General features: G+C 38.2%; 3 protein-coding genes across 5 annotated transcripts; 2 read left to right on the plus strand and 1 right to left on the minus strand.

The window, feature by feature from the left end:
• The first annotated feature begins 8335 nt into the window (after positions 1–8335).
• On the plus strand, positions 8336–12091 carry LOC111454143 (protein WEAK CHLOROPLAST MOVEMENT UNDER BLUE LIGHT 1-like). Of its 2 annotated transcripts, none has more exons than XM_023095482.1 (4): positions 8336–8710; positions 9037–9358; positions 9448–9621; positions 10171–12091. In XM_023095482.1, exons 2-4 carry the CDS (start codon positions 9185–9187, stop codon positions 12025–12027), a joined length of 2205 nt encoding a protein of 734 aa, XP_022951250.1. In that variant the 5' UTR covers positions 8336–8710; positions 9037–9184; the 3' UTR covers positions 12028–12091. The 2 variants fall into 2 exon arrangements, with proteins under 2 accessions (XP_022951250.1, XP_022951249.1); XM_023095481.1 differs by having other exon boundaries at positions 9120–9358.
• An 826-nt stretch (positions 12092–12917) lies between these two features.
• LOC111454145 (thioredoxin-like 4, chloroplastic) lies at positions 12918–14450 on the plus strand. The gene is made up of 4 exons (XM_023095485.1): positions 12918–13113; positions 13286–13784; positions 13862–13915; positions 14142–14450. Exons 1-4 carry the CDS (start codon positions 13052–13054, stop codon positions 14259–14261), a joined length of 735 nt encoding a protein of 244 aa, XP_022951253.1. The 5' UTR covers positions 12918–13051; the 3' UTR covers positions 14262–14450.
• An 884-nt stretch (positions 14451–15334) lies between these two features.
• LOC111454144 (photosystem I chlorophyll a/b-binding protein 5, chloroplastic) lies at positions 15335–17330 on the minus strand. Of its 2 annotated transcripts, XR_002712387.1 has the most exons (6): positions 16924–17330; positions 16701–16813; positions 16529–16633; positions 15714–15802; positions 15411–15632; positions 15335–15377 (listed from the first exon to the last, which is right to left on the minus strand). XR_002712387.1 is itself a non-coding variant. In XM_023095483.1 (5 exons), the coding sequence occupies exons 1-5, from the start codon at positions 17251–17253 to the stop codon at positions 15499–15501; spliced, it is 771 nt and encodes a 256-aa protein (XP_022951251.1). In that variant the 5' UTR covers positions 17254–17330; the 3' UTR covers positions 15335–15498. The 2 variants fall into 2 exon arrangements, 1 of the variants encoding a protein (XP_022951251.1); XM_023095483.1 differs by having other exon boundaries at positions 15335–15632.
• Positions 17331–17665: the final 335 nt, after the last annotated feature.

Here is a 17665-nt window from a genome sequence, read left to right on the forward strand (position 1 = left end):
CCCCCCCCCCCCCCCCCCCCCCGAAAATACACATTGAGACGTACACTCGTGAACCCATAAACAATAAATAACTTGACATCATACCCAAAAATATATCTTCGAAGTTTCAACAGAGAGTATATTTACGGTTTTTGGTATATTGAATTAGCTTGCTCATTTCAGCCATGTTGATGGTACCGTCGCCGTCAGCATCAGCAGCGCGTAGAGCTTCATCGGCTCTGAAGGAGCTGAAGCGTGAACCGAGATAGTTGAAGGCTTGCTTCAACTCTTCCTTTGTCAGCTTACCATCTCCGTCTCGGTCGTGGCTCTTAAAAATGCCAGCCAGTTGCTCCTCGGTTAATGGAACCAATACTCGTTTGTAAGTTTTACTTTTGGAATTACCCATGAAAAACAAAAAGAACTAGAAGAACAAGACGACCCGACGAAGACGAAAGGGGATGAGAGTTTTGTTTGGGTTGGACGGATTGGCATGGTTGTGTGGGGTTTTATACATGGAGAAGCATCTTCCATCTTTGAATTTTATACAAATGATAGAACTTTGGGGGTCGTATTGCACTAATTCGGTCTAAGCTTCTTTTTTTAGTTCAACAATCATACATGGTTTGATCAAGAATATATACCTTTTTGTATTTGTAAAATCATTAAGGAATATATAATACTCGATCATTGTTGTCTTTCTAAGAATGGTTGCATGTTCTAAGGTGATTGTTAACATTTATGTACATATGCTAGTTCATACCAATCTGGGTGTCACTCATGGGATAGAGATGAAGTAATTGCTATCTATATCGGTGCTTTCCAGGTTGTATGGGCTTTGGGTTTCTTGTCCTTCGCTTCCTCTTTTCATGTTTTGATAGAAACGGAAAGCACCAATCAATTTGTACTATTGCACAAAAGTTCTTTCAACGAATCAAGTTCCACAATTTGTTCTTGTACCCCAAGTTATTTGTTCTCGGGGTCTAACGACATATTGTCCTCTTTTGACTTTTTCTTTCAGGGATCTCCTCAAAGTTTTTAAAACGCATCTGTCAGGAGAGATTCCTACACTTTTATAAAGGGTGTTTCGTTCTCCTTCTCAACCAATGTGAGATCTTACAATCCACCCCTCTTAATGGTCAAGCGTTCTCGCTGGCACTCGTTTCTTTCTTCAATTGATGTGGAACCCCTACCAAATCTATTCCTTCAAGGCCCAACGTTCTTACTGGCATACCGCCTCGTGTCTACCCTTTCAGGGAACAGCCTCCTCACTGGCACATCGCCCAGTGTCTGGCTCTGATACCATTTGTAACAACCCAAGCCCACCGAGATATTGTCTTCCTTTGATTTTCCCTCTCGAGCTTCCCCTCAAGGTTTTTAAAATACGTCTGCTAGGGAGAGATTTTCACACGCTTATAAAGATGTTTCGTTCTCCTCCCCAACCAAGTGAGATCTCATAATCCAGCCCCCTTAATGGCCCGGCGTTCTCGCTAGCACTCGTTCCTTTCTTCAATCGATGTGGGACCCCTACCAAATCCACCTCCTTCGGGGCCCAACATCCTTACTGGCACACCGCCTCGTGTCTACCCCCTTCGGGAAACAACCTCCTCGCTAGCACATCATCTGTTGTCTAGCTCTGATACCATTTATAACGACTCAAGCCCACCGCTAGCAAATATTGTCTTCTTTGGATTTTCCTTTTTGGGATTTCTCTCAAGGTTTTTAAAACGCGTCTGCTAAGGAGAGGTTTCCACACCCTTAAAAAAGATGTTTTATTCTCCTCCCCAATGGTCTACCAAATTTGTTCTTAGAATCAATAAATGGAGGAGGTAGCTTTCATGTTCTTGCTGACTTGCCTTTCAAGGATACAATAGTGTCGGGCCTCGGGACAATTCTAATGTAGGGTCAAGCCTTGAGCCACAAAAGTTTTAAAAAATGCAAGCGAGGAAAATCACTAAAAAAAAATGTTGAAAGTAAGTAGTGTGAAAGTTAATTGCACTGAAAAACTTGTAGGCAAAAGAGATTGCAATATTTGGTCGGGAGAGGTTTGATGACTATTTGGTCCCCCTGTAGTACATTTTGAGACCATTCACGTGTATTTTGCCGAATAGCCATACAACATAAATAAGTTCAATAAAATAATACTACAACATGGAAGTAAGTAAAATGGTTTAACGTGTCATGGACATGTAGTCATTGACAACACGTCTTGGATGAGCATAACCGTAACAACAAACGTCCCCATTTTCAACCATGCATTGGCAACACATAAATGACTGGAGAAAAAGAAAAAGCTTCCCTTTGTTGAGTATTGGTGACGAGACATCGTACTTAATGAGATAAGTCTCATGTCTTTGTTTTATAGGCATCTTTAATTATCAATCTTTGAATATTCCGTTTTGGAAACTCAAAATAAAATTATTAACTACTTATAAAAAGATTTATATCATGGATAAACATACTCTTAATTTAAAAAATAATAATAATAATAATAATAACTCTTTAAAAAAAATGAAATCGATCATTCTTTTAATACGAGTCTTTGCTAATAAATTGATGGTTAATTCGGGTCAACTCAACTAGATTAGATGATCAAACACGTTACAAATTATTAAGCTCATAAAAGATGTTATATTCGTTGATTCTTCGTTTTTTTTTTTCTTTTTTGACTAAATATTGGTGTGCTTATTTTTCAATTTTGTCCCAAATCTTCTAATTTAAGTTTTAACTTTATCTCTTTGTTTGAATTATTGCGCTTACAAACTACGTAAATTAATATTTCATCGTATGTCACAATCCACCTCCATTAGGGCCCAACATTCTCGTTGACATTCGTTCTCCTCTCCAACCGATATGAGATTTTACAATCCACTCCCATCAGGGTCCAACATCCTCACTGACACTCATTCCCCTCTCCAATCGATGATCGATCTCACAATCTACTCCTTCGGGAACCAGCATCCTTATTGGCACACCGCCCAATGTCCACCCCACTTCGAGGCTCAGCATTCTTGCTGGCACACAACCTAGTGTCTATCTTCTTTAGAACTTAGTGATATGAACCAAGAGACATCAATCAAACAATATACTTCAATGAAGATGTGAAGAAAATATTGTTGAAATTATCAAAAGATATATTTCAATTCATGCCACGTTGAAGAAGAATGAAGTTTCATGTAATAAATTTTGTAATATGAATGTTAAACTCTTGGAATGCCTTAATAGTTTCATTTTGAGGCTATATAAAGCCATGTATGTTGTATTTGTAAGTAGACTTCGGAAATATAGTAAAAGAAGCATTTGTGCTTTTCTTTAGCTAATAGCTAAGTTTCTTTGCAATTCTATGTAGTTTAGGTTGCATGTAGAATCATTCAAGCTCGACATGATCACTCTTGCTTGTGCAGTGATTCGAATCTCAAACAAGTGTTCTTGCATTGAGATATTTGATCAATTAGAATCATTCAAGCTAGACATGATCGATCTTGCTTGTGAAGTGATTCGAATCTCAAACAATGTTTTTGCCTTGAGATATTTGATCAACAAGGTAATCTGAATCTTACTCCCTTGTAGTGATTTCCACATATCACTTAGTGTTCTCGCTGAGCACTCGTTCCTATCTCCGATCGATGTGAGATCTCACAAAAACATTTTAAATGATTATGTGACAAATGTAATTTTAACTATTTTAAAATTACTTTTCTTCACGTAAACTTTTCATATGTGGAAACATATTAATATTCTTGCATCAACTATGAACATGCTTTGACTTGTTCAAAGCTTGTCCCAATTTTTTAGATCGTCGATGCATTTGAGTCCTTGTTACTATGTTTCGAGTTATTGTTGTTACGCTTCGTCATAGATCGTCGCATACCATATTCCATTGCTCGAGTTCTCCACACATCACTACCAGTCTCGTCACAAACCGAAGTAGTGATTGCTGTCTCAGGTAGTTGTCAATCACACACAGTTACCTAGATTAGTTTGATAGTTTCTAATCCAATTTGATCTCGGTTCCACGGTTTTCCATCAATCAAAGTACGTTTTTCTCTTATTCATATTTGAATCTATCGGCTTTTATTCGATTCGATTGCAGTTCAAGGTTCTCTTGAACTTTTTAAACGAGATTCATAAATTTTATGTGGTACTCGAGTAAAGAAAAGGTACATGAATAAACCAAAACCATATCCGAATGAGAGTAATCCTACAAATAGAACGACTAAGAAAAACTTACAAAAATTGAAAGTTACTACTTATACCAAGAATATGTACTTTCATTTTCGGTGGCTTAATCATATGAAGTTCATGGTTAAACGTGTTTTACTTGAAGCAATTGCCTTCCTAGGAATTTTACAAAGAATGATATGAGTGAGGACAAAAAATAGTGGAATGACTTGTGCTGGTCCATGGGGATAGTCTTCACTCTTAAAAACGATGAGTAAGTAACGTGATCATGTCACAAGGGATACAGTAAAATGTCGGAACTATTAGGTACGAAATTTGGATTCCAAATCCTAATATGAACTTTTTAAAAAATTGACTATTACATACTTCATACGTACGTAGCTGACTTGATTAATATCAAACGGTACTCATTATTATATTCAAGTCGAAACATCTAATTAGGTTAAATATCGTGATCATGAGTTCATATAATGAAGTAGAACATTATTATTTATATCTAAAAGCAAATAGATCGAGATCAAATAACTACACTATCAACAATATTTCATCTATAGAGATGTTCAAAATATCTATATACATTATTTTTGTTTACCATACAGATAAATTTATTGATTTTATTTTTATTTAATTTGTAATTATTTTATTGATTATTTATGGTTTGATTCATTATTTAATAAAGGTTGTTTTGGTTGAAAAATTTTATAGCGTCTAAGAAATGTCTCAACTCGACCCAACTCAATTCACGAACACCCCTATCATTGAAGCAACACGAACATAGCTCAACTAGTAAGACACTTGCTCATTTTCTTAATATTGGAAGTTCAAATCTCTACATCATATATACTGTACCGAACAAACTATACAAAATCCCGTGACATGAATTTTGTTTATTCATTTAACGAAGAGGACTATTTCCCCTTCCCAAAATACACACATGAACCATAACTTAACATAGTTTGGAAAGACGACATATAAGTAAGTAGTTTTAACAAAGAGTGTATTTACGACCTTTGGTATATTTAATAAGCTTATTCATCTCGTCCATGCTGATGAAACCATCACCGTTCGTATCCGCAGCACGTAGGGCTTCTTTGACTCTAAAGGAGCTAAAGCGCGAGCCAAGATAGTTGAAGGCTTGCTTCAACTCCTCCTTTGACAGCTTCCCATCACCATCTCGGTCGTGGCTTTTGAAAATGGCGGCTAGTTGCTCCTCCGTGAAGGGAACCAAAACTCGTTTGTAATTTGTACTTTTGGCATTCCCCATGGAAGATGGTGAAGACGACAAGCAAAGGAAAAGGAGATTTTTGTTCGGGTTGATAGCAATCGTATGGGTTGTGTGGCGTTTTATATCGAGGGAAACCTTCTCGCATCTTTGAATTTTAAACGAATTTTGTGTTACATATCCATTTGTTTGTCTAGTTGTTTCTCACTAATTTGGTCAAAAAAGTATGTAACAAGAACCATTTTATGGTAAGAAAACTACTAACAACAAAAATATTTGATAAACAAATCACTTCGAATGAGAATCATACGTTTCGTGTTGTTTGCTACAAATTATCTGGAATCCATAACTCATTTTGTCCTCAGCTCATAGCCGACATATTTTGTTCTTACGTAGCAAACGTAGAAAACATGTTCTTTCAGTATGTTTTGTTGGCATATTTTTTTGTTACGTAGCAAACGTAGAAAACATGTTCTTTCAGCATATTTTGTTGTTATCTAGAAAACCAACATATAATTACTCCAGGTCATGTTCATTCAGCATATTTTGTTGTTATCTAGAAAAAATTTCAGAAAGTCACCCAACATATAATTAATCCAGGTAAAACATGCTTAATTCTAAAGTTTCTATAACTAAGTCATCGAAAAGAAAAATGCACATTGTTGATAAGAGTAGCAACTTTTAATTCTTTTAGATCTTTCTTAGCCATCTTATGCTCGATATTGCTCTTAGATGTGGTTTCAGTTTATTCATGTAACTCTTCCTTACTCCGATGTCATATCCTAAAAAGATGGAGAATCACAGCTAAAAAAATTAGAAAAGGTTCGGCGGAAGGCATGTCCATATATGCTAACAAGTTCTCGTCTTCTAAATTACAGGTCTCTAAACAGGTTAAAAAAGAATAAATTCGGTAAGTGGACTTCCAAGCGTTTGGTAGAATCTTTGGTCCTTTCAAATGTAACTTTTAATTTATTTAGTCACTAAAAATTTGTTTTCCTTTTAAGGGAGGGAATTTATAATTGACTAATACAAAGTATTGTTCTAGATTATCAAGTTTTTGACTCGATGTTGGGAAGAATCTACGTTAATAAACATTAAATAAATGAAAATAAATTTGTATACATATATTCTATAATTTTTCGAAGAATCGTGGTCAAAAGTGATGGGAGTTGGGTGTAAAGTAGATGCACGATAGACTGAGCCTATCTCAACAAATAAGTTCTCATTATTCAATTACTTCGAGCTTATCTTAAATATCTAATCAAATGACCTGACTCATGGTTGGATTCATATCCTTTAGCTCATCGAGTTTATCTCAGCCATTGATGTCATGTGGTCATCGCAATCCCGTGTATCATATAGTCTAACTCTTCTGAGCTCATGTTTCAATTTATTGATGTCTCGTTATCTACTCATTGATTGATTTCTAATCAACCAGTTCTAAGCTTTACTCGATCATTAGTGTCACATGTTCTATTTAATGATTGGGTTACGCTATCTAGCTTCATCGAGCTTATCCCAACCATTAGTGTCACATGATCTCGCTCATCTTATCTCATCTCGCTCATTAGTGAACTACTATTACTAAACTTGGTGATTAATTACTAGATTACACGGTATGTAATTACCACATAAACATATGTAATTACCCCATCACGGATATTTTATTACCACAAGGTTATTTACTATTATCTACTTCTAATGACTTTAGTGGCTAATTATCTCATCACACAACGTGTAATTACTACTAAATCATTACTATCACCCACTTTTATGGGCTAATTATCCCATCACACCGTGTAATTATCACTAAATCATTATTATTACTACTTTTGTTAGAGTTTGTGGTTAATGACCTGCCACCCCATTATTATTATTCTCATTGAATTTAGTGGTTAATTACCCGATTAATTTCGATTAGGTTTCTCTCCATGCTCTCATTCAAAATACATTCCCTAACGAGTCAAATCAACTAGTTCGAAATAATTCGGCATTCTACCCATAGGTTATTATCTATAAAGAAATCAATTTCAATCACTTTCACGGCATAACAAGCATATATTCAATGACGCATCATATTCAAGCATGTCATTAAGTTTAGCTCAATAACTCCTACTTACCTAACATTAATCATTTTTCCATATATAAATTCAAAAATAATTTATAAACATGCGTGCAACGTTTAAATGGGTTCATCTTATTAGTTGTCTACTTCGATTCGAGCTTAACTTTCGTCAAATTAGGGTTTTTTTCTTCATTCAAGTTCGAAAATCGACTTGAAAAATGAAGGAAAAATTAAATTTCACTCGAGTAGAAAATGTATGCTTCACGATCTGACAAAATAAGAATGAAACAAAATTGAATTCGATATGCTTTTAGTCCTCTGTTCTAGATTTGTGTTTCCATGCATATGCCTCTAAATTAGCTTAACCAGCTTTAGGATGTGACGTGACAATAATAAACTCTAGCTCAATTTTGAAATTTATTGCCAAATTTGTTGGCAATAAATACTTCAGTCACATTTGGAGAAAGTTCTAGTGGGTCTTTAATCTATCTACTTGGTATCCTCCCATAGTCGAATCTTATCCATAAAGTCTTAACCGAGAAAATTCCCACAATGTTGGAGACAACTTTTTAGTTACAGAACATGTGAGATGCAATTTGTTCGAACAAAATGTTTATTTACATAAATGGTAGGAAAATCTTTGAAATACTAATGACAAACTCTCACAGAATTTAAGATTGAGTCACATATGATCAATACTATGAAATATTAATCTTTTTAATTAACATATTTATAAAAAGAGATTAAATATTTCATAGTCGGATCATATATAAGCTCATCATGTGTAATGTGTAGTTGAGTGAGTCATATAAACAGTACCTGTTTTTGACACTGAATTTTAAATTATTATTAAAATAATCTATGATGTTCAAATTTTTTGAGGAGGAGGATAATTGTCTCTGGATTGGCCCCAACGACGAGGTTGACTGGAAGTGTGCGGCGGAGGTGATGATCAGGGGAGTTGCTGAAGAAGGATTGAGACGATGATGAGATTAAACTAAATTTAGTAATACATTACCCATGGATTGAATCATTTGTATATGAAACCTTAGCCTATAAAAACAAATCCAGAGAGGGGCTGAGAGGCTCTAATGGATGCTGTCCATGCAATGAGGAAGAGGTGGAATCTCCACCGCCTCCCATTTGTGTTCTTTCTATTCTTAGCTTCAATTTTTCACCTCATTTTCGTTAGTTTTGCATTTTTTTATCCTCAATTTCCCCTTCCCATTCACCTAGGCTCATTTCAATTCCGTTTCTCCTCTCCGGTACGCTTCTCTTCCAATTCCATTTTGCGTTCGATTTATTCTCGTTGCATTATGTTCGCTGTAGATTAGAATCATTTGTTCGTTAATTTGAGTACGTTTCTGAATTCGTGATGTGTTTTTGTTTCTTTTTTCTATAAATGAACGATCGATTTGGTTTCGTTGTTTTGATCGAACCTAATCGGGAACAACACGTAACCGAGTATTTTCGCCTTAGAGAAGTTTGAATCTCGCTGTTGAAAATGATTTCCAGTTTTCACCGAAGATGCGCTTATCTCGGAATTTCAATCTTTGTGGATTTTGAAGAACCTGTTCATAATTTATCGTAGGGTTCTGATTTGTTAATTTCTGGTTTTGTTTGGAACTGGTGTGTTTCTGGTTTTCCATTTCTACTGAATCGGGGGGAATGTAGCTTGACGGTTCGACGATGGCGATTCAACTCAACATGTAACTCCAACGGAGGCACAGGATTCAAGAATGACAGGATCTGAAAGTGAAGCTCCCACTGTAATTGCTTGTAATGGAGACATAGATTTTGAAAGTGGAAGTCTAACAGATCCTGTTGCTAAGGGAGAAAAACATTCTGAAAATCCTGAATTCTTTGCTGCCAAGGATCCACCAGTTATTGTTGGCAATCGCCACAAAATCAGTGTATCTTCTGATTTCTCTTCTAGTATTTGATTTGATTTTGAAGCAATGATGTTGAGAGTGTTCTTGTTGATCAATGTGTTTTGGTGCAGGGAAAGGATAATAACGTTGCAATGGAGGTTCATTCTCCCAGAACTTCCAATCAAGGTGGTTTAAATAGAGGCTTTATTGAAACTAAGGCACCTATTGTATCTGTGAAGGCAGCTGTGTCTAAATTTGGAGGGATTGTTGATTGGAAAGCTCGTCGAGTCTATTCTATGGTGGAGGTACTGATGTTTTTGGCTAGCTTTGTTTCTTTTTTATGCTAGAGTGATATAGACACCATTTTTAGAGTGATATAACAGCTAAAGCCCACCACGGCCAGCCAGCCAGCCGATATTGTCTTTTTTGGACTTTTCCTTTCTGGCTTCCCCTCAAGGTTTTTAAAACATGTTTCCTATAGAGGGAGAGGTTTGCACACCCTTATAAAGATGTTTCATTCTCCTCCCCAACCGATGCGAGATCTCACAATCTATCTCCCTTTGGACAATCTATCTCCCTTTGGAGCCCAGTGTCTTTGCTAGCACTCTTCCCTTCTCCAATCAATGTGGGACCCCCAATCCACCTCCTTTAGGGCCCAACGTCTTTGTTGGCACACTGTCTTGTATCCATCTTCTTTAGGACTTAGCCTCCTCGCTGGCACATTGCCTGGTGTCTAACTCTGATACCATTTATAACCGTTCAAGCCCCCCTAGCAGATATTGTCCTCACACCCTTGTGGTATGTTCCCCTCTCCAACTGATGTGGGATCTCACAGTATGTTTCTAATTCTACAGAGAAGTAAGACAATGGAGGACAAACTTGAGGACGTACAAGAGGAGATTCTTCAGCTTAGGAAAAGGTCAGAGAAAGCCATGGAGGCAGAATTCGGAGTGTTGAAGGAGCTCGAAAATACTAAACGGCGCATAGAAGAATTAACACTTGAAGTTGGGATTGCACAAACAGAAGAGCAACGGGCAAAACAAGATTCAGAACTTGCCAAGCTTAGACTGGAGGAGATGGAGAAAGGAACCGCTGATGAGAATGATGATGCTCTAGCCAAGGCACAGCTTGAGATGGCGATGGCCGGGCATGCTGCTGCAGTTTCGGAACTGAAATCCATTAAAGAAGAATTGGAAGTACTTCGTGATGAATTTTCTTCGTTAGTGTCCGAGAGAGATTTGGCTGTAAGAAACGCTGATGATGCTCTTGCTGCAGCTAAGGATGGTGAGAAGGCACTACAGGAGCTGGTCACAGAGCTGGTAGCTTTAAAGGAATCAATGAAGTCTGCACAAGCTGCCCATTTAGAAGCAGAAGAGCAAAGGATGGTTGCAGAGGTGGCCAAAGAGCTGGATTGTTCAAAATGGAAGAAAGAGCTAGATGATGCGGAAGAGGAGTTTAGTAGACTCAAGTCGAAAGTTCAATCAATTGAAGACCTTAAACTGAAAGTTAATACTGCCTCGACTTTATTATCGAATTTGAAAGTCGAAATGGTCAATTATATGGAATCGGTAATAAAGGAAGAGGAGATAAGTGATGAACAACTCCTGAAAGGTGAAGTTGCTGAAACTGAAAACAAAGAATCAGCGGTTCATTCAACAAAGAAGGAATTGGAAGAAGTAAAGCTCAACATAGAGAAAGCAATTGCAGAAGTGGAATACTTGAAGATGGCTGCTACTTCGCTAAAATCAGAGCTTGAAGAGGAGAGATCTTCCATGGAAACCACAAAGAAGAGAGAAGGCAGACATTCTGATGAAGCTGCATCACTTGAAGCTGAATTAGACAAGAACATGTCCGAGATCATCGTCGTTCAAGGAAACGAAAGAGAAGCTCGAGGAAATAGTGTAGACCTGACCAATCAATTGAAGCAGGCAGCAGTGGAGGCTGATCAGGCGAAGACGGTTGCTAAGACGGCTCGTGACGACCTGCAAAAGGCAAAGATGGAAGTAGAGCAAACAAAGGCAGAATCAATAGCGATGAAAAGAAGAATAGTTGCAGCTCAGAAGGAGATTGAAGCTTCCAATGCTTCAAAAATGTTGGCATTATCAGCAATCAAAGCACTGCAAGAGAGTGATTCTTCCGAAACCGCGAAAGAAGATTCATCAACCACAGTAACTATTTCACTAGAGGAATACAATGAACTTAGTGAACGAGCCCGCAAGGCCGAGGAGCACGCCAGCTTCAAGATGACAGAAGCAATTTCACAAATCGAGGCCGCTAAGGAATCCGAGGCAAAATGTCAAGAAATGCTGGAAGAAGTTAGTCGTGAACTCGTTGCCAGACAGGAAGGGTTGAAAGCTGCAACAGAAAAGGCTAGTGAGGCCAAGGAGGGAAAGTTAGCAGTAGAACAAGATTTGAGATTATGGAGAGCAAAACAAGAGCAAAAAAGGAAGGACAATAAAGCTAACCAACAAGTAGCAATTCCTACAACAAACCAAACGAGAAGCGTTGAGGCAAAAGAATCAAGAACTGATAAACAAGCAGATTCTCCTGCTCCTCAACAGCCAATTTCAAAGGAACAGACGCCAAAAAGCTTGGTTAGAGCTGAATCATTGGAAAAACCCAAGGAAGGAAAGAAAAAGAAGAGGTCATTCTTCCCAAGAATTCTAAGATTGTTAGGCAAACATAAGTCAAGTGGAAAGAAGGCTACATAACATGTTTTGTCTAATGACAAGATTCTTCTCTTTTTAATACATTAGTACGACCTTCATCTATTTAGTGTCTCCATGATCTTCCACCCTCTGAACTTTTTCATTCATATGGATTCATCTTCTCGAGATGATTGGTTGTTTATAACAATCCAACCTTACCGCTAGCATATATTATCCGTTTTGGCTCGTTACGTATCGTTGTCAGTCTCTTGGTTTTGAAACATGTTTGTTAGGAAAATGTTTCCACGCTCTTATAAGGAATGTTACGTTCTCCTCTATAATCGATATGGGATCTCACAATCTGCATCGGGCCAGCGTCCTCGCTGACATACCGTCTGGTGTCTGGCTTTGATACCCACCATTTGTAACAGCTCAAGCCCACTGCTACTAGATATTGTCTGTTTGGCTTGTTACATATCACCGCCTCACAATTTTGAAACGTGTTTGTTAATGGGAGGTTTCCACACTCTTACAAGGAATGTTTCATTTTTCACTCCAACTGATGTGGGATCTCACAATCCACCTCTCTTGGGAGCCAACGTCCTCATTGACACACCTCCCAGTGTTTGGCTCTGAAACCATTTGTAATAGCTCAATCCCACCACTAGCAAATTATTGCCCATTTGACTCGTTACGTATTGCCGTCAACATCATGGTTTTAAAACGTGTCTATTAAGGAGAGATTTTCATACCCTTATAAGAAATGTTTCGTTCTCCTCTCCGACCTGTGGGATCTCACCTTGTCTATGTCATGGAAACAAGGTTAGCTAGTACAATTGTGAGATAATAACAGCCTTATCCATAAGCTAGCTAGGAGTGATTAAACTTGTCTGTGCTGATGTTAGAACATGTGGGTCGATAATGAAGTTGAAGCTAAACTTGATAAAATTGATAAACTTTTGCTACCCATTCAATATTGGGCTTGGGCTGCTCCAACTTCTGATTTGTAGAAGAACCCATGAATCAATCCATGTCCACAAAACCTCCCACGTGAAAGGTAAATCAATGGCAACCAAGGAAGAAGATAATGGTGGAGTCGTGTCATTTTCTCGTTCGCAGCTGCTCCTCTGCTCTTCTTCCCGCTCAGAGGTAAGCCACTGGTCCAACATTTGTTGCTTTCCACCATCAATTTTGTACCTCCTAACAGTCATTTTTCATCTTTCTGAATCGTTCATCGAAATTGCCTCTTTGATTACCGTTAAATAACACAACAAGATTCAAATACTGAATTGAATGCTACATCTGAATCTGTTTTCATTAGCTTCCCGATCGAAGTTCATTCACTAAACAAGACCCAAATCCTATATGTTGCAATGCAAAGACAGAACCAGAATGTACTGAAATGTAAAGCATTACTCAGTGTTGGAAAGCTCGAATCGAGAATAATACCCATTTCAATTCCCTTCTGGTTGTCTGAAAACCCGCATGTTCGATTGTCGATTACAAGGCCCGAAGCTCCACCATATCTGAGTATCAGACATGAATTGATGTTCAAGAGTAAACCCAGAGTTGCTGCTGGAAATCAGGGGGGGTTGTCCGACGAAGACGATGATCTTTGCCCTGTAGAATGTGTGAGGGAGTTCAAGACGGATGAAGAGTTCATCAGAATTCTAGAGAGGGCGAAGGAAAGTGGAGCGCTGGTGGTTGTGGACTTTTATCGAACATCTTGTGGGAGTTGCAAGTACATAGAACAAGGGTTTGCGAAATTGTGCAGGGGATCTGGAGATCAAGAGGCTCCGGTTATCTTCTTGAAGCACAATGTGAGTAATCCATATCAGAGAAGTTGTTTTGTTGGAGAAATGAATTTGATTCTGGAACTGAATGCTTGTGATCTTAGGTCGTTGATGAATATGATGAACAATCTGAGGTTGCTGAACGACTGAGGATCAAGGTAAGTTTCTTTACTCCTCCTTAATTAAATTATCTGAATGAACTCGTTGCTTCTGAAAATTTAGAGACTTAAACCATTTCTTAATCCCTTTTTCTAATCTTCAACAAATATCAAGAATGATTACCCATCCTCATCGATGAAAAGGGTATATGATCTGATCATCCTGTAGGTAACGAGGAGTTAGTGGTTTATTTTGTTGACTAATGTTGAAATTTGATGGGTGCAGACAGTGCCACTGTTCCACTTTTATAAAGATGGTGTGTTATTAGAAGCATTTCCCACTAGAGATAAAGAGAGGATTCTTGCAGCCATAACCAAATATTCATCCACTGCTCTTCAATTATGATTTTATCTTTGTTCTTCTACACAAAACCTTATAATATTACCAAACAAACCCAAAATTCTGATACCAAACTCCATCCGTCCCTTCGTATGATATGAGTTCTTCGAACTATGTTCTTGATGAATATATTTGTTGTGAATTGTCACGAAGATTTAGTCCATGAATCCTGGATTCATGGATGCCTTTGGTACATTTATCATTTCGATTCATAAATCTATTGGATTCATTTAGTTCATTTCCCATATTGGTACATGAACCATCTTAATTCGTGTATGAGCATTAGTATTGCTTTGATTCAGGTATGAGAATTAATATTGTTACGTCTGTATAAAGGCTTGTCTAACATTGTTTTGAAACGTGGAATTATTGTCATTTTGTATTTGTTTAGAGACAATTGAGAGGAACTTTGTAAGTGAGACTTTATAGTTTGAGAGTGTTTGAGAGTGTGAGAGATACAGTTGTAAACACTTTGTTTATAGTAATTGTGTAACAGTCAACAACCACCGCCAGCAAATATTATCTTTTTTGAGTTTTTCTTTCGAATTTTCCCTCAAAGTTTTTAAAACGCGTCTCTAGAGGTTTTCACATTCTTACAAAAAATTATTCGTTCTTCACCCCAATCGATGTGGAATCTCACAATCCACCCCCCTTTGAGACCCAATGTCTTTGCTGACGCATCACCTCGTGTCCACCCCCCTTCAGGGCTCAACCTCCTCGCGGGCACATCGCCCGATGTATGGCTCTGATACCATTTGGAACAACCCAAGTTCACCGCTAGTAGATATTATCCACTTTTGGTTTCTCTTTCGGCCTTCCCCTCAAAATTTCTAAAACGCATTTGTTATGGAGAGGTTTCCACACCCTTATAAATAAGGTTTCGTTCTCCTCTCCAATTGACGTGTGATCTCACAAATTGTCTACCATCTATGGATGTAGGAGAATTTCTTCTCTCCGAACCACGTAAACCATTGTGTCTCTTTGTTCATTTATGTTCATAGATGTGTAAGTGCAGTTAATCTTGTTTCCACTCGTTACAACATATATATGTATCGAAAGAGAATCCGTGGATTTATCTATTCAAGCAACGAAACCTTCCTCAATTCTTTCATTTGCTATCTTGTTTGAATTTGGCAACGGTGTGAAACGAAGTATTCATTTGTTCATTCATATGTACCCTATTTAGCTTACAAATTCTCTCCAAAGCCAGATAGCTTATATTTTGGTTCTTCAAGGACTTGAGCTAGCTGGAGAGGGTGTGGATAACAGTGTTGTGCCATGGATTAGAAAGGTGCTCCACAAGGTTATCTATTGGCCCTGTTTGAGTTACATAAGCTTGCACAAAGATCCCCAGCATGGCTACCATTGCAAGCCGTCCTGGAATTTGAAGCAACCAAGATTAGCAGTCTGGGAAAACGAAGACGAAGCAATAGACCAAAAATGAGTGCAAAACTTAACCATTCTTAATCTCCTTGAGCTTCCAGTCATGTGCATTCTTGATATCTTTAGCCAGACCCAGAGGATTTAGCAGAGGACCCCCTGGGTATCTGCAAGGAAGTTCAATCCATCAGATAAGTTCCAAAAGATAAAGTGTTTGTGTGCTCTATTGTAGTCTGGATACCCATTGCTAACCGATATTGTCCTATTTAGACTTTCGGTTCCAAGTTTCCCCTCAAAGTTTTTAAAACGCGTTTGTTAGGGAGAGATTTTCACACTCCCCTCTCCAACCGATGTGGGTGCAATCATATCAGAATTAATGCACCGGATCCTATTAGGACTCTATAGTTGAACGTGCCTAGACGAAAGTAGTATTAAGTTGGGTGAACACTTGAGAAGTCCTTGTGTTGCACCCCTTTTAAAAAAACTGTGAGACTGACGGCGATACATAACGAGCCAAAGCGGACAATATCTGTTAGCGGTAGGTTTGAGCTATTACAAATGGTATCAAAGTCAGATACTGAGCGGTGAACCAGAGAAGACGTTGGACCCTCAAGGGGGTGGACTGTGAGATCCCACCTCTGTTGGAGATGGGAACGAAACATTTCTTATAAGGGTGTGGAAACCTGTACCTAACAGATGCGTTTTAAAACTGTGAGGCTGACAGTGATACGTAACGGGCCAAAACAGACAATTATTGTTGTCTTGGCTCGTGTTTTTCTTCTCTTAATTTAATTACACCTGGTTATTACCATAATTTAGATCTAGTTTATTTCTATGAGTTTCTTAGAGAAACGACCAAATACACATTTAAGATTAGATGAAAGGTTCGTTACCCGGGCTCGAGTCCTTCGAAAGCGGATTCTAATCCAAAGAAAGTCCCTTCTTGTGCTTGAGATCCAGGGCTTTTGAAATCCATATATCTTTTAGTTTCCACAAACCTACAAAAACAGAAGAAATGAATACACAGCCACACACATGATGTTACAGATAAGTAAGAGTTCGAACCCCATCAACAGCAGCTGAACAATGAAGAGAGTTTCCTTGTTGGCAAAGCCATATTCCACAGCACCCGCATTGTACCAAACTGGCAATTCACTGATTCCTGTTACACGAAGCAGCTGCCACACACACACACACACACACACACAATGAAGAACACAAAATCTTTGTAAAATTATTGAAATTCAAGATTGAATTCGATAATGGGATTGAATTTTTAGTTACAGACATCTGTGAGGAGAATTCCAGAGACGCCAAGCATGGCGAAGCGAGAATGAACGAGCTCTGCTTGGACGAACCACTTCAAGCTATGTGGGTCTTCGCCGAGCCCAAGTGGGTCGAACCCAAAATCTCCGGCGAGGGTTCCGTCGAGATGCGGTGGAGGGTCGAGGCCGGGAAGCCATGTTTGGCGAGGCTGAGATTGAGATTGAGCTTGAGCTGTTACGGTGCGGCGGGAGGGTGATCGGAGGAGGTGTTGTTTGGGGCTCAATGAGGAACTGTAAAATGAAGAAGAGGGCAGGAGATGGAAGGATGTGGCGGCTGAAAGTGAAACCGCCATTGATAGATGTTCTTCCAGGAATCACAGGATGCTGTTATTCTTGTTGTGTTATCCTGTCTTTGTGTCTTGTCGGATGGGTTTGGAGTTTGTGGACTATGTGTTGATGGGTTGAGTTGTGGATTCAGCCCAATAGCTTTCTAATCACTAAGTTAAATTATTAAAATAATTTTAACGGATAAACATATTCGGTTCTAGTAGCGTTTTTTAAATTTCTAAAATTAATGTTACGTTAACGATCCCGAAAGGAAAATCCAGAAGTTTAAAGTAAACCTCAAGTAAAAATGAACTTTCAAATTCGGGAGTTAATGCAATATAAAATAAGAAAAATTCATATTTTCACTCACTCTGTTACGTGCTCCATTTTCTTATTCTTATTTACACTATCTTTAGTAGTTCAATGTCGATGCTACCT

This window comes from Cucurbita moschata, unplaced genomic scaffold, assembly GCF_002738365.1.
Source record: "Cucurbita moschata cultivar Rifu unplaced genomic scaffold, Cmos_1.0 Cmo_Scf00016, whole genome shotgun sequence".
Classification (NCBI taxonomy): Eukaryota; Viridiplantae; Streptophyta; class Magnoliopsida; order Cucurbitales; family Cucurbitaceae; genus Cucurbita; species Cucurbita moschata.

Coding starts and splice junctions, on each gene's coding strand:
- LOC111454143 (XM_023095482.1), top strand. CDS start 9,185: ATGACAGGATCTGAAAGTGAAGCTCCCACTGTAATTGCTTGTAATGGA. Junction 9,359..9,447: donor GCAATCGCCACAAAATCAGT/GTATCTTCTGAT, acceptor GTTTTGGTGCAG/GGAAAGGATAATAACGTTGC. Junction 9,622..10,170: donor GAGTCTATTCTATGGTGGAG/GTACTGATGTTT, acceptor CTAATTCTACAG/AGAAGTAAGACAATGGAGGA.
- LOC111454145 (XM_023095485.1), top strand. CDS start 13,052: ATGGTGGAGTCGTGTCATTTTCTCGTTCGCAGCTGCTCCTCTGCTCTT. Junction 13,114..13,285: donor GCTCTTCTTCCCGCTCAGAG/GTAAGCCACTGG, acceptor TGTTTTCATTAG/CTTCCCGATCGAAGTTCATT. Junction 13,916..14,141: donor CTGAACGACTGAGGATCAAG/GTAAGTTTCTTT, acceptor TGATGGGTGCAG/ACAGTGCCACTGTTCCACTT.
- LOC111454144 (XM_023095483.1), bottom strand. CDS start 17,253: ATGGCGGTTTCACTTTCAGCCGCCACATCCTTCCATCTCCTGCCCTCT. Junction 16,814..16,923: donor CTGGAATTCTCCTCACAGAT/GTCTGTAACTAA, acceptor TGTGTGTGGCAG/CTGCTTCGTGTAACAGGAAT. Junction 16,634..16,700: donor GTTCAGCTGCTGTTGATGGG/GTTCGAACTCTT, acceptor CTGTTTTTGTAG/GTTTGTGGAAACTAAAAGAT.